Source organism: Pomacea canaliculata, linkage group LG11, assembly GCF_003073045.1.
Source record: "Pomacea canaliculata isolate SZHN2017 linkage group LG11, ASM307304v1, whole genome shotgun sequence".
In the NCBI taxonomy this organism is placed as follows: domain Eukaryota; kingdom Metazoa; phylum Mollusca; class Gastropoda; order Architaenioglossa; family Ampullariidae; genus Pomacea; species Pomacea canaliculata.
In genome coordinates this window covers 248,962-274,287 of record NC_037600.1, presented here as the reverse complement: position 1 = coordinate 274,287, position 25,326 = coordinate 248,962, and the positions used below count along the sequence as shown (strand labels likewise).

General features: G+C 43.4%; 3 protein-coding genes across 9 annotated transcripts in view; 1 reads left to right on the top strand and 2 right to left on the bottom strand.

Moving 5' to 3' along the window:
* Window positions 1-7,745, top strand: part of LOC112574654 — a 37,893-nt gene extending 30,148 nt beyond the window's left edge. For all 5 annotated transcript variants that reach the window (XM_025255854.1, XM_025255852.1, XM_025255851.1 and 2 more), the window contains one exon: window positions 947-7,745. In XM_025255854.1, coding sequence (XP_025111639.1) covers window positions 947-1,129 — 183 coding nt within the window. In that variant the 3' untranslated portion in view covers window positions 1,130-7,745. The remainder of the gene's footprint in view (window positions 1-946) is intronic.
* A 4,207-nt stretch (window positions 7,746-11,952) lies between these two features.
* On the bottom strand, window positions 11,953-20,109 carry LOC112575946. 3 transcript variants are annotated; one of them, XM_025258098.1, is made up of 8 exons: window positions 19,828-20,109; window positions 17,987-18,337; window positions 15,762-15,812; window positions 15,373-15,597; window positions 14,437-14,515; window positions 13,313-13,362; window positions 12,603-12,731; window positions 11,953-12,340 (listed from the first exon to the last, which is right to left on the bottom strand). In XM_025258098.1, the coding sequence occupies exons 1-8, from the start codon at window positions 19,916-19,918 to the stop codon at window positions 12,243-12,245; spliced, it is 1,074 nt and encodes a 357-aa protein (XP_025113883.1). In that variant the 5' UTR covers window positions 19,919-20,109; the 3' UTR covers window positions 11,953-12,242. The 3 variants fall into 3 exon arrangements, with proteins under 3 accessions (XP_025113883.1, XP_025113884.1, XP_025113885.1); XM_025258099.1 differs by having other exon boundaries at window positions 14,437-14,470; window positions 19,828-20,108; XM_025258100.1 differs by lacking the exon at window positions 11,953-12,340 and having other exon boundaries at window positions 13,263-13,362.
* Window positions 20,110-21,235: 1,126 nt separating this feature from the next.
* Window positions 21,236-24,206, bottom strand: LOC112575276 (heat shock protein beta-1-like). The gene is made up of 3 exons (XM_025257004.1): window positions 23,537-24,206; window positions 22,613-22,860; window positions 21,236-22,142 (listed from the first exon to the last, which is right to left on the bottom strand). Exons 1-3 carry the CDS (start codon window positions 23,763-23,765, stop codon window positions 21,957-21,959), a joined length of 663 nt encoding a protein of 220 aa, XP_025112789.1. The 5' UTR covers window positions 23,766-24,206; the 3' UTR covers window positions 21,236-21,956.
* Between the last annotated feature and the right edge of the window lie 1,120 nt (window positions 24,207-25,326).

The window sequence follows — 25,326 nt, the reverse complement described above, 5'->3', positions numbered from 1 at the left end:
CTGCTCTGTCTAAGGCAGGCTTGTCATAATATGCTTATTTATGTATTTGCCTGCCATTTTTATGCTATTCTTTTTTATGCATGTGTTCATATGTGCTTTTTGTTTTGTTTTGTTTTCTTTTTTTCTTTCTGCATGCAGCAGTGTTATCGGGAAGTAACTTGTAAGTTATTTCTACCTTTCTATGTATGTAGCATACAACTTGCTAACACAGTATGCGGGTAGTAGGAGTGCAGCAAGTATTAGCTGCTGATCACCACTGACCATGGTGGACGGGGCATTATTCCTACAGTAAGCATGCCCTAAAGCTAGTGCCTTTCAGATTTTGAATCCTGGAGTCAGCAGCTTAGCTTGTGACAGCTGAGAACAATGAGCATAAAATGACTTAGACAACTGGGAAGAAAGGTCAGGTTGAATAAAGACAGGGCATGATACAACACAACAGTACAACTGGCACATAGCAATGTGAAGCTGTATACAGGTGATTGACAGGTATGCTAGTCTGAGGTAATGGGAGATAAAAGTTGTTGTTACATGTAGTAACATGATATATATTAGAATGTTCATAAAGATCCAAACACTGACTTCCAGACAAAGACAAAGTAGATGTCATGCAATCAAGACAGAGATGACGGGCACTTTTGTATCTTTAGAGAAACTATGGCAACATGCACTTGATGGAGAGAGAGAGGTCTCATACGCGCAAGTAGTCAGAGGTGTGCACACCTTACAAGATTGCTAAGCAGTATGTTGATAGAAGACAGCTAATCCATATTGTAACTATTCAGTATGTTGATAGAAGATAGATAACTGATATTGTAGCAATATGTTGATAAAAGAGAACTAATCAATAGTGCAGCTTGTCAGTACCTTGATAGAAGACAGCTAATCCTTATTGCATCTAATTAGTGTGCTAATAGTCATTCACTGTTGTCTTTGTACCAAACAGGCACAAGAACTTGGTGATGCCGACATGCCCAAGCCTGCCATGCCCGGTGCTGGCCAGCCATCTGGCATGCCAGTGATGTTCGACCCAGCACAGCTGAGTCAGTCGTCGGGGCCAACCACTTCCAACACAAACACTGGCGGGTCAGGACTGAAGTACGGTCATCGCCGTGTATATCCCAAGTGATGATAGTGGAGTTTTAGGGGTGCTTTGAGAAATGTTTGACCTAATGCCGATAATACTAGATGTGAACAGTGATCGGACAGTCTGGTGTGAGTGACTTGTGAGTGTAAGCTGTGGTATGAACGCTATTTATTCCTCCTGCACACCTGGGCATCCTTAAACCCTTGTGAGGTGAAGAGCAGTAACAAAGAGACTCTAATAGCCAACTGCCGACTTGTATCACAGCAACATGCATGATGCTCAGACTTGGCAGTTAGTCATTTTCAGAGTTCTGAAAGATTGCAACATTGGTTGAACAGTCTTAGCTTAATGTTTTTCTTCCTGAAATAAGTGACTAAAATTAATGATGAGTAGAACACATAGATGATTGGTTGCCAAGGAAACTGAACTAATTGTAGTAACTTCTTGTTTCAATGATAAGTACAAGGAAACTTATTGTGAGTTTTACAGCAGAATGTTTTAATGGCACTAAGGAGAAAATTGTCAGTAAAGGAAGTTGGGGTATGAGCATCATTAATTATAGAATTATAAAACTGGGTAATTGTTATCTTGGATAGAATTTCACGTAGTCTATCTCTTATCTTTTGTAAGATATTTGTCATGCTTGGTGTCTGCAAGTCGTACAAAGAACATAATGGAATTGGTGAAAGTTACTTTTAATGATTTATAATGTTAAATATGGTGTTTATAATCATTGCATATGACTAGACAGATGAAGTGGTGGATGTTGGATAACAAGCACTGAATGTGTGTGTAATTGTGCAGAATGTTGTCACACCAGTCTTTCACACTGCATTATTTGCACGCAAGGCTTTCTCCTATCGACCATGTCTTTGTGGTTGGTTTTCTTTTGCAAACTTTGCCATGTTGCTGTTTTGACTATGATCGGCGGGGCAGGTACTTGTTCTACAGATCAGTCCAAACTCATTGTTTTCTCTTCATTATTTTGACATCAGGGGCAGTGTTTTCATCAGGACTGCTTGCTCCCAGCTGCCTATATGTTGTACTTGCTGTCTGTTTCCTTCAGACAGCTCAGGAAAATATCATCACCATAAAGTAATAAAATGCTGTTGTTAATGTATGCTTATTATTCTTACAATATTTTGACACAAAATATTGCAAGTATAGGATCTCCAGTTTAATAGCAATTGTCATGTGACACAACTGACACCTTCCAGCTTGTGTCCAGCTTGTGCCTGGCTTGTGTCAAGTTCACTCATGTGAAATAAAAGCTTCAGTCTTCTTTTTCCTTCATCTCTTCAAAAAGGCCCTCAAAAATCTCAACATTTCAGTTTGGTAAGTTTGGTTCTCCTGACTGAAATTTTAAAAAATTATTTAAATTCTAAGGTTCTTGTGATATTTAGTGACATCTTGTTTAAGAGCTTTATTTATTTTTAGGAGTAAAGCTGAGAAATCAGCTTGATGTTTCACACTTGTATGTACACACACACAGAGTGATGTAGCTGCACAGTTATAAACAAATAATCTCTGAAGGCTTAAAGTGACAGAACACGACTCATTGAGGTGTTGGGAAGATTTGTTCACATCAAATATCGAAATAGATTTTCACTAATACCTGATGATTTTGGCCAACAGGTATAGCTTTACTGACACCTTCAGTAATATAATATTAATATTGGCAAACAAATGTAGTTTCACATGTACCAGATAATTCCGGCAAATGATTTAAGGATTTAAAGACTATTCTAGGGAAATGGTTGACACACTCCCTGCTGTCATGTTGGGGAGTGAGAATTGCACTTGACAGAGAAAGGTGATGATTATTATCAAAAACTCAAACTTAGTATACCTGCTGTGAGCTGTAGCCATTTTTGTTCAGTGCAGATAATCTTATCACTGGCCCAGGATGCAGTTTTGTTTTAAACTCAAGGAGTCACGGGCAGATGTTGTTAAATAGAAAATCACAAATTACTGATTAATAAACAGAAATGACGACAGCATCGATCATTCATGAGTAGTTTATTTGTTTAGCTTGGTGACCAAAAGATACAAACATTACAAGTGCTATAAAACAAACAGTCATGTTTGTGTTGCAGCTGATAAGTTGCTACTAGTTCTTTTTGTGTCATGGCTTATTTAGCAGTGCTGGGCCTGTAAGTTAAGTAAGTCAAGAAGATTCAGAGCAGAGAAGGGGGGGATGACAGTGTTGTTCGCAGTGTGTACCTCATGTTTAACTGACCAGCAGCCATCATGTGTTACTTCAGCACAAAAGCTTGTGCTGTTCCCACGTGTGTTCAAACCATAGTAAATAAGTCAGCATTTTCCTTGCTGTTCAACCACATAAATTATCATAAGTTGTGTTCTGGGTCATTTTTCTTTCTTTGTCACAAGTTTTTTGTGTTCAGAGAGAAAAACAAGACCCTTTAATAGGCTAGCTGATTTTTCTGATGGGCAGTATTTCAAAAATCATTGAAATCTAGATTTGTACCTGAGGGGCAGTACAAGAATCATTGAAATAGTTAATTGACCTGCTTGCCTTCTGTTTGATTTGACACTTGGTAACTACTGTTTTGTTGATGGAAAACATCTCGTCTTGCTCATAAGTCACCTGGTAGTGTTGAATGATGAGGATGTTTTTGTCTGCTTTAAGCTTTTGCTTCCACCTTCCATTGTTTCCTGATACAGGAGTCAATGAATGCAGTGTGATATACCATAACATCACTGCAAGACATTGTGTCTTTATTATTTTTATGGGCACATGTTGAGGCTTTACATGCTTTCTTCTTTTTGTGAAATTACAAAGTTAAAAACACAAGCAGTCAATAGGGACGATTGATTTAAGTTTACTCAAATCCTTCTTTTTGTTTCTGTTCAGGATATTTTCTCACTTCTTGTCCCCTTGTCTGTCTTCTGTTCTTGTTGAGAGAACACTAGGTGCATTTCTTATGAGGCATTTCTGGTGACAGGATCCTGCATATGAAATAGTTTGGCCAGCCTGGCTTTCCATTTTCCTTGAAATATCATGTGTAGAGCTCAGCATTAGTCAATGGATACTGCAGCGATGAATTCATTTATGAAAATGTAGTTTATTTTCTTGTGGGTAAGGATGAATGTGTCAGATTTATGTTGTTGATGTATATGCATAGGGCTGACAGTGTCAGTATTGTTGTTAATAAAGTAAAATTAATTTTTGAAACAGTTTTACAGTTGTTATTTTAAGTGGTCTATCCATGCCTCTCAACTTTTCAGTCGGACTTCTTTTTTTCTTCATGTCTTTCAACCTTGCGCAAACCTGTTCAAGGATTTGAGTGTCTTCTATTTAAACAGAACTGAATCGTGTTTGTGTAAGTTGGTCTGTGCAAAGATTTGAGTGTCTGATCCATTCAAACAGAATTTCAGTGAATGTGTGCATTTTCTAGCATCAAGAACTCTAAAGATCACAAAATGACATAAAATAATGAAGATGATAGTCTTATGCAAGGATAGCAATGAATTTGATTGAGAGGACCAACTCACATTTTAGATGTAAAAAAATTAAGAATGATTTAAGATTAAAAAGGCTCAGAAAGATGGCCAGACAAGATTGCTGAGTGGAAACAAAGATTACCTTTCCTGTATGTCTTAGGTGTTAACATTCTGTTGAAATTACTTTTTTAATTGACAAGGATGCTAACTGATTTTTTTTTTAATACCCCCTCTTCCTACCTGAGGTCCCTTCACACTACAGCTTGGCAGTGTTTGGGGTTCACTTCTTCACATATGGTGTGACAAGCAAAGTTGGCATGTGATACTACACCCAACTAGCCAAGGTATGCTAGTCAAAGAAACATTAGTTGTTGCTAGCTGATAAACCCTTTAGGAATGCTTCATGTTGTAAAAATGTTCATGGTGTGGGACAAAGCAGTTTTGCAAGAGCAGGTACAGGTGAGGTGGGTGAAGATGGGTGGTACCCTAAATGACAATGCCATTTAACACTGCAGTACTGTAAGATGACCTCCAGCTAAAGTCATCTCAGGCTCAAATGAGTGATCACTAAATGGCCAGAAGTGAATGTCAGTACACGAGGCAGTAAGCAGGAATTATTGCATTAATATAGTGGTAAATATCTTCAGACATCTTAGTCACACGGTTATTTCTGATAATTTGAAACATTCCACGGTTGATTTCCCGGTGCCATGTCTGTGAAAAACGCATCATTGTCCGGATGATCAAAGCATTATTTTCCTCACAATGTCCCTACTTGAGAAATGGTAATGAAAGGAGAAAATCTAGGCTAACAGTTTCATGCAAGCTGCTTTTTATCTGAGTGCTTAATCTGGGGCGGGGACTTAATCTTACTTTATCAGGGGTGGGGACTCAAAACTGATTGTAAATGCTGCATGCTTTTTTACTTAGGGACAATTATTTTTCTTTTTAAAATTGTTTTCATAACTTGTTAATGGGGGTGGTTGGAGGAAGAACATGTCCCAACTCAACCATCGGCCTCATTCTTCCCAAGATGTCACTAACTTCTCCTGTAAGTCCCATAAAGCAATGCTGGCAAATGCAACGGGAGGCAGAGGCTAGTCATTCTTAAAAGACTTGAGTGTCTGTCCTGTTGCAATTCTAAATTATACTTATGGAGGATTTTTATCAAACTCATACCCAAGATCCAGAATTTTTTATATTTTTGCTTGTTTGTGGTTACATTAAAAGTTTATTATGTAGATGTTATTTGCATATTTTAATGTGCAGTCACCTGTAGCATCTCACCTGTCTCTCACTGCTAACCAGGGTTAAGAAGTAGTCTTCAGGTTCTCATAATGACAGGCAGGGGTGTATGGAGTCACAGCTGACATTTCTTATATTCCAGCGTTGAGTCGTATTTTAGTCATATGATGCTTAAAAATTAAAAGTCTCCACACATACTATCCACAGCAGTTTTTCATTTAAAATCATTATTGTAAAGTTTTGCTGTATTTTTCTTCTTTTTTTGACTGAGATCTAGTCCAGTTTGTATTATTACTACCCTTAAAAAGAGAGCAAAGCATCTGAAATGCTTGTCACCCAACATGTGCATCACTCATGGGTTGATTGAGTCACTGTCACCAATAATTCAAAGCATCACATTTCACAAGTTCATTCAAAGGGATCAGTATGCTGAAGGCTAAAATGAAGTGATCTATGTCGTAATTAAAATGAAACTTCCCAGGCACTCTGTCTCATGCATTGATGCATTCTGTTATTGTAGAATTATCACATCTTTTGTACCTGCATTTGTCACAACCTGAGCATATCTGTTTCTTTACTCCATACATGTCCTATCGGGGGCTTGCAGTGCTGTTGTTTTAAGGAAGGAAGTTGGAGTTGGTGGGGAGTGGAGCAGTTGATGTGAAATATAAACTGGACAGTAAGGTGATTGGTGAGGAACATAACTGTCCTGAGATGAGCTTGGTATGAGAGACTGTAAACCTGTCATTACAAATTTACGTGTTGAGATCATCATCCATTACACGATGTAAAAATCATCATTTCACGATCTGCTCAAGCCTCAGTCCTTGACAAGGTCAGAGATCTCTAATAGAGTGTTTCTTGTTACTTTCATTTGGCTAAATTCTTTTTTTCACATTCTTCTAGAAATGATTATATTTTTAAGAGAACGATAAGAGCTATCACACTTTTACTGAACTTCACATAGGACAGCTGTTGAAATCGCATGTGTCAAAATTTGGATTCATGTGACAATGCAGCGGGGTTTATTTCTGTTTTTAGCAGGAAGGGTTAAGGGTGAAAGGCTGCAACTTTAATGGATTTTTTGCAAATGAGGTTATGATCTTGATAACATAATTTAGGAACAAAATTAGATTTGCATGTGATTTGAGAACTTGACCAGCGTAAGATGCACACTATCAGGGGAGGTACTTTGTTTCCTCATTGTAACTACAGCTTTAAAGGACTGCATAAAGGTGAGACTACAAAAGGGAGATCAGCATCAATATGTGTCATTGCGCCCTCTTTGTTTTTGGATTAGGGTTTTTTTTCCATTTTGTTATTTGTATTTATTGAATATTTTTTGTGGTGGAAAGTTTGTACATTATATTATGGTTCAAGGGGACAAGTATGTAGGTGAAGATGACCTATTTTTGTAGAGAAAATGTATGTCAGATAGTCTGAATGGCAAATTACTCTTTCCTCTTTAATGTAGTCATTAAAGAGATTTACATCAAGTATTTGAAATTTGAATTTCCATATTTGAGACATTTTGCCTTGACTGTTATTCCGATCTCTCAGTGTGTTTTTATGATTCCTTTCCAATGTGCTCTTCTGTTGATTGTGTAAATTTTTCTCCCCTTATTTTTACTTGTTTTTTTCCTTGGTTTTCCTCTTTTATATCATCTTAATTACATAATATTTTGGAGGATTAGATAATGATGAAATGGAGATCACCGAACACTGTCACCAGTCGATGGCAATAACATCGTTTGACAATGCTTGCAGTGTGAATGCTATTGTCAGTAGATATGTACTGTGTTTTTTGTCAAACACAGAATTGCTTTACAGCTCTGTGGAAATGGATGCCTTTTATCAGTACAAAGAAGAACTTTGGAATGAACACCTCCTCTTTTGTGATTTTGTTTCCCGAACCAGGTTGTTGCTTATAATAAAACTGATGACCGTCTGAGTTGTTTGTGTTGTGGTGGCTAAGGTAGATTGAATATTTTATCAATATTATGATAAGTCGATGTGTTAAAGCTATCATTCACTACATAACTCATTACTGCAATTAACCCCAACCATTCAGTTGTTTCATTAGTACCATCACTTAATTAGTTTACTTGCTGGGTTACCTGGTGTCACCTGATTTCTGCCTAAAATGTTGATGGCAACTCTCAACATTTGATCTGCTACTGTGTTGTGTCAGGTTCATTTCATTGACATGGTGTCAGTGTAGATAAACTGTGAAACACCTGTACTTGTGCACTCGATGTCTTCTTGATGTCCCTTCCCTAAGTTGTTGAGGGAGACAGCATATTTTCTGCAAAGGAGATGATGGGGCATGAGGAGGTTTGGAGTTAAGGAAGATAATACACCAGATGATCTCCTTTCAGGCTCTTGTGGCTCACATCAAGGGGCAGCGGTTAGAAGGGGAATACCAAACGCTGCCATCTGGTCAAGGAAGATAGTACAAGTCGTGGTGCCAACCACCACTTAACTCTTGCTCATTCACTGATTTGCTCACTCCACCCCCTAAAATTACATCAAAATTTGCTGTGTACATAAAAAAAAAAATTGTATAGCTCATTTCCTCACACAAGGTGAACTCGATTCGCTTGACAAGAGACCAGGGCAGTAGGGACACAGGCTGCATGATGAAGTAAATCGGAAGACATGTAGTGACCCTGCTGTGTGGAGAGACAGGGGCTTGGTCAATCCACAGACGGGCGGAGAAGAAGAAAGAGCAATGGATGAAGGTTTCCAGTCTGATAGATGGAATACAGAGAAAAGCAGCGAGGGCCGAGCAAACTGACCTTGAGGCTGGTATGGAACACACTCTCAGACAGATTGGAGAAAAGACCAAGAACAACACGATAGCAAGACATTGCGAGCTTGAAGTAAACGTGAGCCCGGACTGGCAGCCAGAGGACATCATGTAGAAGCAATGAGGCATAGTCAGCCTTCCGCCTACAGGACCTATGAGCTTCCGTATTCTGAAGAAGTATTTCTGCAATATTTGGTGAGGTCTGACAAATGGCGTGGATCTCTGTACACCAGGACCACACATAATCACCACACTCTCTTGTTTAAATCTTACGATAGGGATTGGCAAGAGATAGGCTCAGCCAGTCGAATGTCCTCGTACACATTGTGAGGCCAAATACCCTCGTGTACACACACACACTGCGGCCCACATAATGCTTCTGGCCAGCCAAATGCCCTCATGTGTATATACACACACACTGCGGCCCACATAATGCTGCTTGCCAGCCAAATGCCCTCGTGTACATACAGTTTGTGAAATCAGCAAGACACAGCCAGTAGACACATAGCGCTTGTGTAGGTTGGACTTGTGTCTCAGAAAGGTGGATCCCATGGTGGACAGTCAACATAAGAAACGTTGGAAGCGTTGGTTGTGCTGCTCAAACATTCAAAGGGGTGAGCAGTGGTGGTCACAGACAGCAGAATACAAAAGGGAGTTGGGTTGTGAGTCAGTCAGTGAACTGATATAGGAGCTGTACGATGACAACAGCAACGACAACAACAACTCGTCCATCGGATGGCAGAACCATCACACCACTCTACACGAAACAAGATAAGACCTACGTCTACAAGAACTAGCGTGTGTGTGTGGGTATGTGTGAGAGAGACATAAACATCTTCATATATTCATAGAATTTCAAACTGCGATTTTCCTTTAAAGTTTTAGGAAGCTAAGTGAAGATGGCCACGACAACACAATAAGTACTAGTACTAACAACCATCAATACTCGCTACACTGACTGCACCAGCGTCCTCAATGTCCACTTTAATTACTGCATGAGTTTGGAAGAAAATGAAGATCTAAAGAAGAAACTGAAAATGATGTGGTTAAAGTATTGAGTGACATGACCTGGAGTTGACACACATCTAGTGTTTCGTCTGCATTATCTTCCTGATACTTTCGCTGTGACTGCTTCCTTCACAAGGTTTATTGTTCTCCCCCTCTAGCCCCACTCTTGTCAACCTCCTAGGGTAAACGTGCAATAGGTGGTACCCCTCCCACAGTCGGGGCAGCAACTATAGTCGGGGTGGGTCAGGGATGTCGGATCCTGGCTTTCATTGTTATTGTGGACAACCTGGCACAGACAACAATCTGTCGTCAAGAAGGTGGACCTATTCTGGGCTCACTCCAGCAAGTTTAAAGAACCGACCCCAGGCTAAAGTTCATGTCTGTAGATCATAGTGCACTTGCCACACAGCAGTTGTCGAGTCGGAAAATGTTGACATACATGATACCAGATGTTGAATGTGTGTGTGTGAGAGAGAGAGAGAGCATTATATAAATCTTTCTCTACTTTTCTACATTTAAAATTAAACGTCCGAGTTAAAGGCCTACAAGTTCTATTGCCTTTTAATAAAAAAAAATCCCAATAATACAGAAAAGATTTATTTATTTATAGAGTTATTGTATCAAAATCAGGCACTTTGCTTCAAACCTTTTTGTTTGCATGTCTGCTAATACAGAAAAAAAAAGCCAGGCATTGAGATGAAGGACAACGAATAACGAGTGTGTGAGAAGCATGGTCGCTGCCTACTGGGCCTCTTGTGGCGACAGTAAAGGGACGCAAGCTTGTCCGTCTGTACATACACATAGAGTATGCAGTGCACACAGTACATACACATACAATATATACAGATACAGCACAGACATAGAGTATGCAGTGCACACAGTACATACACATACAATATATACAGATACAGCACAGACATAGAGTATGCAGTGCACACAGTACATACACATACAATATATACAGATACAGCACAGACATAGAGTATGCAGTGCACACAGTACATACACATACAATATATACAGATACAGCACAGACATAGAGTATGCAGTGCACACAGTACATACACATACAATATATACAGATACAGCACAGACATAGAGTATGCAGTGCACACGTAGTACATACACATACAATATATACAGATACAGCACAGACATAGAGTATGCAGTGCACACAGTACATACACATACAATATATACAGATACAGCACAGACATAGAGTATGCAGTGCACACACAGTACATACACATACAATATATACAGATACAGCACAGACATAGAGTATGCAGTGCACACAGTACATACACATACAATATATACAGATACAGCACAGACATAGAGTATGCAGTGCACACAGTACATACACATACAATATATACAGATACAGCACAGACATAGAGTATGCAGTGCACACAGTACATACACATACAATATATACAGATACAGCACAGACATAGAGTATGCAGTGCACACAGTACATACACATACAATATATACAGATACAGCACAGACATAGAGTATGCAGTGCACACACGTACATACACATACAATATATACAGATACAGCACAGACATAGAGTATGCAGTGCACACAGTACATACACATACAATATATACAGATACAGCACAGACATAGAGTATGCAGTGCACACAGTACATACACATACAATATATACAGATACAGCACAGACATAGAGTATGCAGTGCACACGTACATACACATACAATATATACAGATACAGCACAGACATAGAGTATGCAGTGCACACAGTACATACACATACAATATATACAGATACAGCACAGACATAGAGTATGCAGTGCACACGTAGTACATACACATACAATATATACAGATACAGCACAGACATAGAGTATGCAGTGCACACGTAGTACATACACATACAATATATACAGATACAGCACAGACATAGAGTATGCAGTGCACACAGTACATACACATACAATATATACAGATACAGCACAGACATAGAGTATGCAGTGCACACACAGTACATACACATACAATATATACAGATACAGCACAGACATAGAGTATGCAGTGCACACGTAGTACATACACATACAATATATACAGATACAGCACATACACAAACAGATGGCTAGAGTTAAATAAGCAAGATCACAAATCCAGCTTGACTAAATCAAACTCCATGGTTTGACATGATGCTCAAATTATGAATGTCATCATATTACAGAGAAGAATGTTTAAAAACTTATTCAAGATTCAAATGTGCAGTGTGCAAATGCTGCTGACAGGTTACAGGCAGCCGTTAAAACAGAACAAAGACCAGCAATTAGACAAGACTGAAACTCCATCTCTTTCTCTCTCTTATTATTCAGTCACAGGATTTGTAGAACATCTGTAGACAAGACAACAGTGATTACAATAATTTGAGGATTCAAACAAATTGAAAAGCTATATGCAACAAATTTTTTAGTATTCAAAAATGTTATTAGGTAGAAAGTGATGTCAAAGTAACAAGTGCTATCAAGTGCCACTATCTGCAGTAGCCATGTGTAACTTGCTGGTGTGTAGAGGAGTCACACTGATGCTGTGCTACTTGCTGTAGTCAACAAGTGCCGCTGTGTCCTGTAGGCATGTCAGTCATTTCGTGCTCTCTGAGGGAGTCAGATAGATGCTGTGCTGTCTGTCTGTGCAGCCCTGGTAGTGGCTACCACTGGCAGCAGGAAACAAAGTGGACACTGAAACAGCAGGATGACATTCCACTGGGTGCACGCAGATAAAGACATACATAAATTACCAAAGAATTAATGTTTGTTACCATCAGCGGTCTCAGCTTCAGCTAAGGAAGGCAACATTAGGAAGAAAGCACCAGTAAATGAAGACTAGGGAACTGACTGGGTGCTGATGAACTGACTGAGGGCTGATGAACAGATTTGGGGGGTGCTGATGAACTGCATTAGTGGGGAAGGGTGAGAGAGGGTCGCATGCAAGCCCACTGACCTGACATCGTTCGATCGTTTACTCCGAAGACGACGTCGTCGCTGGCGAGGACCTTAGAAGCATCGCCGCAACCACAAGGAGACGGGACGGTCGACAGGTGTCGGTATTTGTGACCTAGCAGATGGTCGCCTAGCAGGACAAAAGTCACAATTGTACAAGGCTACTCATGCATGACCGCATCTGGTCACAGAACTGTAGAACACACCGAACACACCTCACACCACACACACCTCACACACACACACCTCACACACACACACACCTCACACACACACACCTCACACCACACACACACTCACACACACACACCTCACACACACACACCTCACACACACACACACCGACACCTCATGCACCACACACACACACACACCTCACACACACACACCTCACACACACACACACCTCACACACACACCTCATGCACCACACACACCTCACACACACCACACACACACACACACACACACACACACCTCACACACACACACCTCACACACACACACCTCACACACACACACCTCACACACACACCTCATGCACCACACACACCTCACACACACCACACACACACACCACACACCACACACACCTCACACACCACACACATACACCTCACACACACACACACACCTCTAACACCACACACACCACACACACCACAGAGTGTTTCCCGAGTTTAGCAGCAACGTGTGGTCAGCTGTCCTCACCTGTCGTGCACCTGCTTAGCGCCAAGCTATCGTCCAGCACTTCTTCATACCTGCAAAGTGTAAAATGGTTTCAGCTTTTCTTTCCGTCAACAAGTTTTTAAAAAAAAAAATAACTATAGATATCAAAGAGAGGCGGAAGCCGTTATAGTTGTGACGTAATAGAAATGAAAGACATCTTTTTTGAGGCGGTGACGTAAAATGTTGTGTGTTAGAGAAGCGAGGGGTGACGTTAATTATCGTTTATAAGCGTCGTCAACATGTTACACACAGCTATATATGTATCGTCAACATGTTACACACAGCTATATATGTATCGTCAACATGTTACACACAGCTATATATGTATCATCATCATGTTACACACTGCTACACGTATCGTCAACATGTTACACACAGCTACATGTATCATCATCATGGTACACACAGCTACACGTATCGTCAACCTGGTACACACAGCTATATATGTATCGTCAACATGTTACACACAGCTACATGTATCGTCATCATGGTACACACAGCTACATGTATCGTCAACCTGTTACACACAGCTACATGTATCGTCAACCTGTTACACACAGCTACATGTATCGTCATCATTGTACACACATCTACACGTATCGTCATCATTATACACACAGCTACACACGTATCGTCATCATGTTACACACATCTACACGTATCGTCAACATGTTACACACAGCTACATGTATCGTCATCGTTGTACACACATCTACACGTATCGTCAACATGTTACACACAGCTATATATGTATTGTCATTATGTTACACACAGCTACACGTATCATCAACATGTTACACATAGCTACATGTATCGTCATCATTGTACACACATCTACATGTATCGTCAACATGGTACACACAGCTATATATGTATTGTCATCGTTATACACACAGCTACACGTATTGTCAACATGTTACACACAGCTACACGTATCGTCAACATGTTACACACAGCTACACGTATCGTCATCATTGTATACACAGCTACACGTATCGTCATCATTGTACACACATCTACACGTATCGTCATCATTGTACACACATCTACACGTATCGTCATCATTATACACACATCTACACGTATCGTCATCATGGTACACTTACAGATTGCCCTCCGGCTGCACACCGACCTCGGGTTCTTGTGGAGAAGCAAAGGACAGCAGAATTATTTGCCATTTACTCCCTCAAGTCGAAGCACGTGAGGAATATTTACGATTCAATATCTCATTATTATGCCAGTTATAATTCAATGTCACACCTAATAATTTCTAATATATATACAGCGTGTAGCATCTATGTCATATGTAATTGTCATGCCAACTGTAACTCATTGCCTGCTCCAGCAATCAACTGTAAGATTGAGCAGATGCTGGCAGCTCAGGTACGTGACCGTGGAGGCAGAGAGACACACACGCAGGTGATAACGATTGTTAACAGACAATAATGACTACTTCAGGCTTGCTAGATAATGCCAGTTGTTACTAACAATAATGACTACTACAGGCTTGCTAGATAATGCCAGTTGTTACTAACAATAATGACTACTTCAGGCTTGCTAGATAATGCCAGTTGTTACTACTAATAATGACTACTTCAGGCTTGCTAGATAATGCCAGTTGTTACTACTAATAATGACTACTTCAGGCTTGCTAGATAATGCCAGTTGTTAACAGACAATAATGACTACTTCAGGCTTGCTAGATAATGCCAGTTGTTACTAACAATAATGACTACTTCAGGCTTGCTAGATAATGCCAGTTGTTACTACTAATAATGACTACTACAGGCTTGCTAAATAATCCCAGTTGTTACTACTAATGGCAATCATTACTAATTATTTGTATTACTAGTTAAAATACACTTACTACTTTTTACAATTACAATTATTGCTAGTTGTAATGACAGTCATTACTGGCTACACGTCATTACTGTCAGACTGTCAGACTCTCAACTAAGGAGGGCGTGCGTGTGTGTGTGTGCGTGTGTGTGTGTGTGTGTGTGTGTTCCAAGCAAGCAAGTGTAGAAGTGATGTCAACTCACTGGCAGTGGTCACGCATGGCTGTTGTCGGAGGGCGTACAGCCTGAGGAGGCACCAGACCACAGCCGTGAAGATCACGCAGACCAACAGGATGACGACTATGAGGCTGACGAGCAGCATCAAAAAGCTCACGTCACTTCCTCTCAACGGATCAGAGGTCAAAGGCAACGTATCCATCTGCGTGACTGAGGACCATTGCACGTGGCCAGCGCGTGTGCTGTAAGTAGCTTCACAACCAGACTCGGGGTTAGACCTCGGTGTCAAACATTCAGGTACACGCACGCACGCACGCACCCATCAATCCACCCACCAATCCACCCACCAACCAAACAACCGCACACATACCCAAGATATAGGCAAGAAGCAAAATATCAGGCTGAGTTCCGCTCACCCTGTTTGCTCGACGTGGTGTGTGGAGAAGGCTGTCTGGTCGGCGCAGAGGCTGAACACACAATGGAAAATAACATGACAGGTTTGAAAGGAGCACGAAGTGTGTAACAAGGAGATGACAACACGTTTTGGGGTCATACTGACAAGTAGTGTGTTACAAGATGACAACACGTTTTGGGGTCATACTGATAAGTAGTGTGTAACAAGGAGATGACAACACGTTTTGGGGTCATACTGACAAGTAGTGTGTTACAAGATGACAACACGTTTTGGGGTCATACTGATAAGTAGTGTGTAACAAGGAGATGACAACACGTTTTGGGGTCATACTGACAAGTAGCGTGTTACAAGGAGATGACAACACGTTTTGGGGTCATACTGACAAGTAGTGTGTTACAAGGAGATGACAACACGTTTCAGGGGTCATACTGACAAGTAGCATGTAACAAGGAGATGACAACACGTTTTGGGGTCATACTGACAAGTAGTGTGTAACAAGGAGATGACAACACGTTTTGGGGTCATACTGACAGATGTTAGTAACAGGAGGGTTGCGAGGTCTTTACATCACGATGCCGATCTCTAGGCTCTGTGAGTTCTGTGAGGCTAGGGGTGAGGTCAAGGTGCGCTCACAGACGTGCAATCAAATAAGGTCAAGGCATCTCTTCATTAGCCGGACTTCCGGGGCATCCCCCGCTCAACCTCCGCTTGCTGTTCTGTGAAGACACCCGACGTAGTCTTTGCTCTGAAGGGTTCAGTGGGTAGAGTGGTAGTTGACAGCCGTCATAGACAAGAGAGTTAGACCTTGTAAAGACGATTTAACACAAGATTGTAGTGACAGTTGAAGGGTTAATGAGCAAAAGTCTTCTTAATGCTGTAATTAAGTGTTATTCAAGGGTTAACGGAAATCAGTGAAACTCAAAGAACAAACAACACTGCCTGTGTCTCCTCTTTGGCAGGGTCAGGGATCTCGCTGAGAGAAATGTGGACATCTTGAACTTAAGGTATATGTGTATGCAGGCCCGTTCTTACCCCCCGCGGGGCCCGAGGCATAGGGTATGTGCGGGGCCCTTGACACCACGATCGCCACGGTTGTTATTTAATGAAATGTGCGGGGCCCTAGGCAGATGCCTCGTCTGCCTGCCCATAAGCACGGCCCTGTGTGTATGTAGACCCGCCTTTCATCTTCTCGAAAGTCTCCAGTTGCTTCAGTGATGAAAATGTTGCCGAAGCCGATGGTCACCAGCACCCGGAAGTCAGTCAGACTGATGCTGGTGTACGGCAATAGATGTCACCTGTTGTGATGTCAGCAGCACCCGACTGTCTCCAGCTCTTTGTCGAGTGGACCCTGGTAGTCGCCGTGTCTCATGGTCGCCGTTAGTTTAGGGACAAGCCCCACATCCCCCTCCCCACTGCAGAGGCATCCTTAGTAGTTTGCGGGGCCCTGAGCGAGTGTCATGCGGGGCCCTGGGTGAGTGTCATGCGGGGTGAGTGTCGTGCGTGGCCCTGGGTGAGTGTCATGCGGGTGAGTGTCGTGCGTGGCCCTGGGTGAGTGTCATGCGGGTGAGTGTCGTGCGGGGCCCTGGGTGAGTGTCATGCGGGGGCGAGTGTCATGTGGGGGCCTTTAGCTGTAGTGTAGACTGTATACCGCACCACAACAGTCTCCTATCGTGGGGCTCCCCTCAGATGCGGGGCGCGCGGAAGTTACCCTAGTCGCCACCCTAAAGGCCACCTTTTCCCACGGTTCACTTATTCCGTGAGTCTTCTGGAAATTTATCCGTCTCTTCTAATTGATCATTAGTCAGATTGTTTTTGTCTGCTTCCAGATAAAGCTGCATGCAATTGTCCTCTGGAATGAATACCATCTTATTTCTCATGCTTTGCTCAACTGAAGGTCTTGTATTTGTTCTGGTTTAGCCGTCATCTGTCATCTCACACATCACAGAAGGGAAGGGGATGAAGACTGACAGGCAGACAGGCAGACAGGCAGGCAGATAGACAGACAGGCAGGCAGACTGAGATAGAGAGAGGGAGGAAAAACTGTACAAATTGTGGATGAATGATTTAGTCCTGACTTGTGTGAGGTGTCGATAGCTCAGTGGGAAAGGGAGTACCGGTACAGTCCAAGCTCTATAAATACCCGACAAAGCGACAGGTAGAAAGCCTAGCTCCCGCCACACCACCATTCCTCACCCTCCTCCTCGAAAACAAAAGAAATACACTTACAGAGCACTTGCACGCTGACTGTCTTATTCATCTGTTGCTTGCAGCAGACGTGGAAGCGCCAAAGTCCTGCATCTTGACTGGAGAATGTTTTCCTGACCCTGTAGACCAGGTCACGGCCGTTGGTCACCACACACTGACAAAGGTCAGGGTTGCTGCCCGTGCACGTGTCGCCCGCGTGCTCCAGGGAACAGACGGTGATGAAGTGCGGGATGTCCACGGGCTTCCTCATCACCAACAGCTGGACATCAGCTTCCCCGGCGTCAGACAGCGTCAGGGTGATATCTGACGGCACCCCGGCCTCCAGGACGAGAGGGTCGCGGCAGGGATTGACTGCCAGGTGCATGCCCATAGCTGCAGGTCAAAGGTCACAGGTCAGCTTGAAGTTCTATCGGTGAAATCGTTTCACATGCGCGCGCGCACACACATACACACATGTATACAGACACGCACATACACACACGTACACACACGAATACACATACACACGCACACACATGTACACACACGCACACACACATGTACACACGTACACACACACGTACACACATGTACACACACGCACACGTATACACACAAACGCACACACGCAGTGCAGGCCTCTTATCAAGACTGGAGTTAGTGTGTCCTGCTGCATTGCCATTGCCAGTGATGTCTTCCTGCTGTCTTTGGTTTGTTGATTGTTTGTTTGTTTGTTTGTTTATACGCGGAACTGTCGCACACAAAGAAATAGTTGTTGGTCTTTCTTTCCATGGATGCTGATCACGAGGGTCATTGAGGGTCGTGACACGAGGGTCATTTACTGACAGTTTCGTTTCTTGTGTTTTCCTGCAGTCGATGAGTCTTTTATTTTCACATCGCTGAATCTTTTGCGTTTTCTACGGGGCATGGACTCTACCTGGACTCTACCTGGACTCTACTGGTGCTACTGAGGTCGACTACAGGTCGCTTGATGTTTGTATTTGCTCGCTTGTATCAGCTCCGAACATTTGCCTTCTACCCTGTTGTTTGCTCTGTCTTCTCTGTTGTTGTTCTCCTCTCACTGGTGATGATTGTGTGTTTGGGTTTGACCTGCTGTGGGCGGGGTGGTGGTGTGTCGTGGGTGCCGCCCACACAGAGCTGCTGCACATATATTGTAGATGTCACGGGAGGGTTTGTTGACACAGTGTCAAGCATCCTGTCACTACCCCCGCCGCCAGCTTGCTCACGATGCCAGCTTCTTCTGGTCTTGGTCTCCACATTCCAGATGTTTCCACGTCGCTCTTCTGTCGACGACGATTAAGTATGTCTGCTTGTTTACTCGTGTCTTGCTGACTTGTACTCTCGTCAAGAGTGAAGGATCGAGTGTGGCGCTTATTTCTCCATTGTTACCATTCTCTCTCTCCTTCCTTCCCGGTGCTGTCATTTCCCCAGCGCCACTGTCCGTCAATGTCCAGTGTAGTTCCCCTGTTCTTATCATGCTCATTGCGCGAGTGTGAGTCAATGAGTCAGTGAGTAAGTGACGGAGTCAGTGATTGAGTGAGCATTTGTCAGCCAATAGGCAACTGTTATTGTCAAACCAGCAAATTGCATTACTGTTATTGTTAATTGATAAATAACGTGCATTATTGCTATTGTTGTTGCTTTCAGTCTACATAAATGCTGACTAAAAAAAGAAAGACAGGAGAAAAGAAAGAAAAAGAAAGAAGGGACAGTTAAAACAAAATTCAAAGTAAAGATCAATGAATGAAGAAAACAAAGATAAAGAAGAAAAGAAGCAATAAAAATGAAGCCATCTTTTCCTTTCACAAAGTTCCAAAACAAACAAAGAGCAACGAAAGTGACGAGAAAGCGACGAGACTCACCAGCCCAGCGATGTAAGTGATGAGGATGAGGATGAGGCCCAAGAACGACAAACATCAAGGTCACTAGAGCGGCCCTGACCTTGTCGCCCATCACGTCACCACTACGCTCTCAGCCGACAATGGTTGTACAGATGATGATGATGATGATGATTGATGATTGATGATGTATTTTTTTTTTTGGCGGTAAGGTCAGTTGCAGAACGGTGACGAAGGCCACAGAAGCCACATACAACCCGTACGTCGTTCAGCCGGGGTCCGTGTGACGTAGGAAGGACATGTGATCCGTCACGTGGTTCTGTCTTCCTTGTCGAGTGATCAGGAGGGTTAAGCCAGATCATATTGGGAATTATTAATTCAGATGATCATCTGTACAGTAATACATTCAGACATACGCACGTGCACGCAGACATAGAGGAGTAACACAAAATATATTTATTGTAAATAAATATTGTATCTTCCGTTGAGAGAATCTTTGCGCACCGAGACTGCCCCGGGGCATCTGAGAGGATGCCTGCGAGTTGCAGCCTTTCGGTTTCGCGTCTCAACGACTCACTTTGTGCCTTGTGCCACGTTTCTCAGGACCAACTTTTTCTTGGGTTTGCAGTGTGGATGCTGTCGTGGCTGTGGCCACCAGAGGTCATTAGGTCGGACCACCCGAGCCGTGGGACGGGAACATGTCACGTGTTATGTGTCAAGAAGTGCGCGTGTGTGGGGAGCTGCACCTTCTTGGTGTCCGTGTGATGACAGCACGGTGGTCGGCATGATGACCAGTGACAATATACTGGCTTGACTTGCTTCCCACGTGACACTGCCCTCCCCTGGCACAATGATCTGTACAGGTCATATTGAGGCTGGCGACAGTTTCTCAACGGAAGCTATCCATTTGTAACTGTTCTTCCTAGGGAGTGTTTTAAACAACTCACAGTAGACCAGTGTGACTGACAGTGGGTAGTGTGTGACTGTGTGTGCTTGTTTGTTCATTCAAATCTGTGTTTGAGAGATCGTGTATTGTTTTAGCAGACTCACTCAGGCGTCAGGCTACATGTCTCACTGTCCTCACACAGCTGCTACATGTCTCACTGTCCTCACACAGCTGCTACATGTCTCACTGTCCTCACACAGCTGCTACATGTCTCACTGTCCTCACACAGCTGCTACATGTCTCACTGTCATCACACAGCTGCTGCATGTCTCACTGTCATCACACAGCTGCTACATGTATCACTGTCATCACACAGCTGCTGCATGTCTCACTGTCCTCACACAGCTGCTGCATGTCTCACTGTCCTCACACAGCTGCTGCATGTCTCACTGTCATCACACAGCTGCTACACGTGTTCATGCACAGCACACGCAAGGTCCACACACAAATTCCCAGAACTCAAGTTTAAACAGAATCAGAATTTGATGAAAACATAATTATGAAGGGAATTTATTTAGTCATTTTCCTCATTAGCAGTGAGCTTAATGCGTTTTACACAAGGAAGATAACTGTACAAAACATGACAGCCACAACATGCAGACAGGACATGTACGACCACATACTAACCCTGACACTAACCCTGTGCATGCTGGGACAGCTCACCTTTACAAAGACAGCGCGAGAAGAAAAGGTGAGTTTGATGTAGCGCATGGAGCAGACAGAAACAGAACCGGAACAATCACAGTGCGCATGCTCTTCAGACACGACAGAGAGTTGAGCGAAGTGCATTTACTGTCCATTGCCGACTGGCGCCGCGATGGGTGCTGTGACAGTTGCATCAACCGTCGAGAAAGTCCATGGAGCGCTTGCAGACTATGCTGCTGACACAGACCTACAATAAAGTAGTAAACGAACTGCTTCCTAAAAATACAAGCCACATGACGCAGGTACAAGACAACAACAACAACAACAACAGCAGCAGCAGCAACAACAGCAACAGCAGCAGCAACAACAACAATCCAGGACAGTGGGGCAAGAGAAGCGAAAGACACAAAGTTTGAGGCAAAGACAGGAGATGGACGTTGGTCACCCTTTAGCCAGCTTAGCAAAGGACCGTCACTCTAGTTAGTCTCATTTACTGAGTAGGGATCGAGTGAGGGATTTGACTGAAGGAATAAAGCACCGAGGCTGACAAGTGTTCACTGGCTTAGCACCGGTCGATAGGAATGACCCTGTCCTCCTCGGCGGCGGGAAGTGGAGCGTGGATGGTCAGAATTCCGGAACGACTGAGGCGCGAGACCAGAGCTTCCGGTGTGACGTCACCAGGGAGCGTGCACTGGCGGCAGTACTCTCGGTGAACCTTTTTGTCAGGACCGGCCTCCTCGTGCCGCGCCTGCAACATACACAAGGGCTGACGGTTGAAGCAGTTGTCAGGGAAATGACAGGTGAGTGAAATGCAGAAAACACCATCCTGCCCCACTCGATACCCACTCCAATGTTCAGTTTTAAACTTTTGTCTTGTGTCTCACGATGCTCAATATAATCGACGAATATAAAATGAAAAAAGTGGATTTTTGTTAAAATTGTTTTTGCTTATCTTTTGTACAAAAAGAGACATAAAACCAACTGGATGGACCTTCCCATCTGCCCCAAGAGGTGCTACAATAAAGTCTCCATTAAGTTGGATTGAGATGCACTGAGCTCTGGACCACCGCGCACAAGCTTTTACAAATCCGCAAAAATAAACATGGAGGAAAAAACATCGTTTGCCATTAGAAAAGAGAAGAAAAATACCACAAATGTCATCAGTTAGCCCCCGCCCCCTCTCTTCTCCCACACACGCGCACACACATGTCACGTGACCTGCACAATCAGCTGCTGTCCAATCGTCCTGACGGTAACTTCTTCCGGTTTGAACTGTCGCAGGTCGAACTGCAGGCGAAACTGAGGCCGGCCCTGGCTGTCCCGCACCACGGGGTTGTCCAGGAGGAAGTTCTCCTTCTGGCGCCAGGTCTCCGCGTGCGAGTCGGCGCCTAGCAACGCCTCGCGCTCCGCCCACCAGCGCTCCATGTCCGCCATGACGCCCGGGGCAAGACAGGGGACGTCAGCGCCTGCCACCACAGTCATGACGTCACGTCTAACGGCCTTAGGGAAGCAAACTTTTTGAAAATAAAAATTGACATCTTTGCCTTTACTAAACCAAACACGAAGTCGCCGCGTGAAAGCTTTATTGTTATTAGTGTTTTCCTGTATGTACTTAGGGGCTGAAAGCACAACTGTAACATGCCTATGACGTCACAGGGGACACTGTTTTTCTTGTCGCCATCTTAACTTACAAAATATTCCAAATATTCCAACAGCTCTTGGTAACTTTTGTAACTTTTGTAAGTTAGCTATATATTACACTACAATATTGCCAAGTTTCTGTTTAGTAACTTCGTGACTCAAATCTTTTCGAAAACTCCTTTGTTTTCCGTTTTTCAAACATTTTGTTTATTTGGAAACTATGTGACAAAGTTTGGTCTTTATGAAGAATGTCACATTAAGTTTCTTTGGAAAATCTTGGTTTTTTTTGTTTGTTTGTTTTTTTAATCATGAGGTTTAAAATCAGGGGCTGTCAAGACATGTTACTGTAAATGTTTAACTGCGTACAAATGTGGTTACGCGGGCTGTCTTTGTGATGGATGTGATGGTAGTGGATGATGGAGAGCTTAGCGGATAGGTGATGCTACATTGCTACTGCATGATGATGATGGATAACTTAACGATGGGTGGATGCTGCCCTACCAGTCACCCCTTCCCTCAGCAGCGCAGTGGTGGGTCTGGTGCCTGCGGTCAGTCCGGCCTGGGTGTACAGACGACTCATGTCTCCTGCCAGTCGCTGCATCTCGCGGTCCAGCAGCCGCAGTTGACGCTCCACGCTGTAGTCGTCCGCCCCCACCAGCTCCCAGTGGCTCCGCCCCGCCCACTGCGGCAACTCCACGCTGGAGGGGATGTGGCGAGAGATCAGCGACATCTCTGTGAACCAAGTGACCTCCAACACCACGTGACACTACAGTGTATTTCTCTCCGGCTCTATCGCTGACCTTGGTGGACTGCTGCTGCTGCTGCTGCTGCTGCTGCTGCTGCTGCTGCTGCTGCTGCTGCTGCAAGAGCTGGGCGATCTTGTTGCAGCCGTTTCTTCACAGTTTAGACCGGCGGTGTCCACCAGCCCACGTTTTGCGGATATGTCAGCGGCACCACCTGTAATTCTTTTGAAGGTATTCTTATTAAAGACAGCTGGCCAGTAGTTGTCACGCCTGGAACAGTTGCTTAAACTAGTTTTCTTAAAGAAAGACACGAACCACAACGATGTCGATCAGGATCCACAGACAAACTCTCGAAGGGCGGACAATTCAAATAAGTGCGTGATTTGATTTTCCCAGGTATTTATAAATAAATGGACCAAACTTCACATCAACAAGTTTGTGACTGGTCAGGGGGCAGGACTGGCATTCCACGTGTTTATTTGTAGAACCAGTTGGCCTCGCAGCAAATCTTGTCTGGCAGCACGTGCTCACCTGCGAGAATGCCCCCTGCGACACTAGGGCGTGTTGGTGGTCGTGGGCTCAGCCGACACCTGCTTTAGAACTGGCAAGACTTGTCTTTCTATGTCTGACTTGTTTGCCGCTCTGTCTCTGTGTGTGCGTGTGTCTGTGTGTGTGTGTGTGAGGGGTGGGTGGGGAGTAAGTGTGTTGTGTGCATGGTTAGGTTTAAATTCGATTTTTACTTATGTTACAGATATAAGAAGAAGTATTGTTGTTGGTTTTGTTTTGTTTTTTGAAAGCTGCATCAACCAGCATGACACCACAGCTTTATCATCAGGAGTAATCGGCTGTATGTGAACATTCTGATCACTCGATCCGTGGCCCTTGCTCCTAGTTGCCTTTGATGATTGATGATTTGATGATGGGCTCAAAGTGGACGTTTGTTACAGGTGCCAGCAGGCTGGCTGGTTTGACATGTTTTGCACCATAGGGGGGCGGGAGGAACTGGAGCAGCTCTAGGGAACCGCCGATGACCATCCCTGTGAACATGTATGACAGCGTGGAGCGCGTGTGGACAGTACTATACACGCGTTTTACCACCGAGGTACCGGGCGCTTCGTGCAATATTGTCTGGCAATCAGTGCTGTCACCTGTCTTTATGTGGCAGCCTGAAGACAGTCCCCACTCAGACTGCCCCTGAACCCTGCAAATTCCCTCCCGTGTGTCAGTACAAACCCAGGACGTAAAGACGTGAAGACTGACCCTACGTGCTGTTCACGTCACTAGAATATATTTCCCGACATTCCTGTTACCAGAGAGTAATATTGCATAATGTGCATTACACATCAAACAAACAATGTACACCGAATTTCAACCATCTTATCTGGCGCAGCTGGACAAAAATAAAAAGAAAAGAAGAAAGAACTGGGCATCATCAAGTCACTACACTGATGTAGAAGTATGTACAGACTGTTCACTGCTCTTGGTCATGATGGAAACTACAAATTAGTCTACCACTTATTGGTCACTATTGCAAAACTGGGTTTTGAT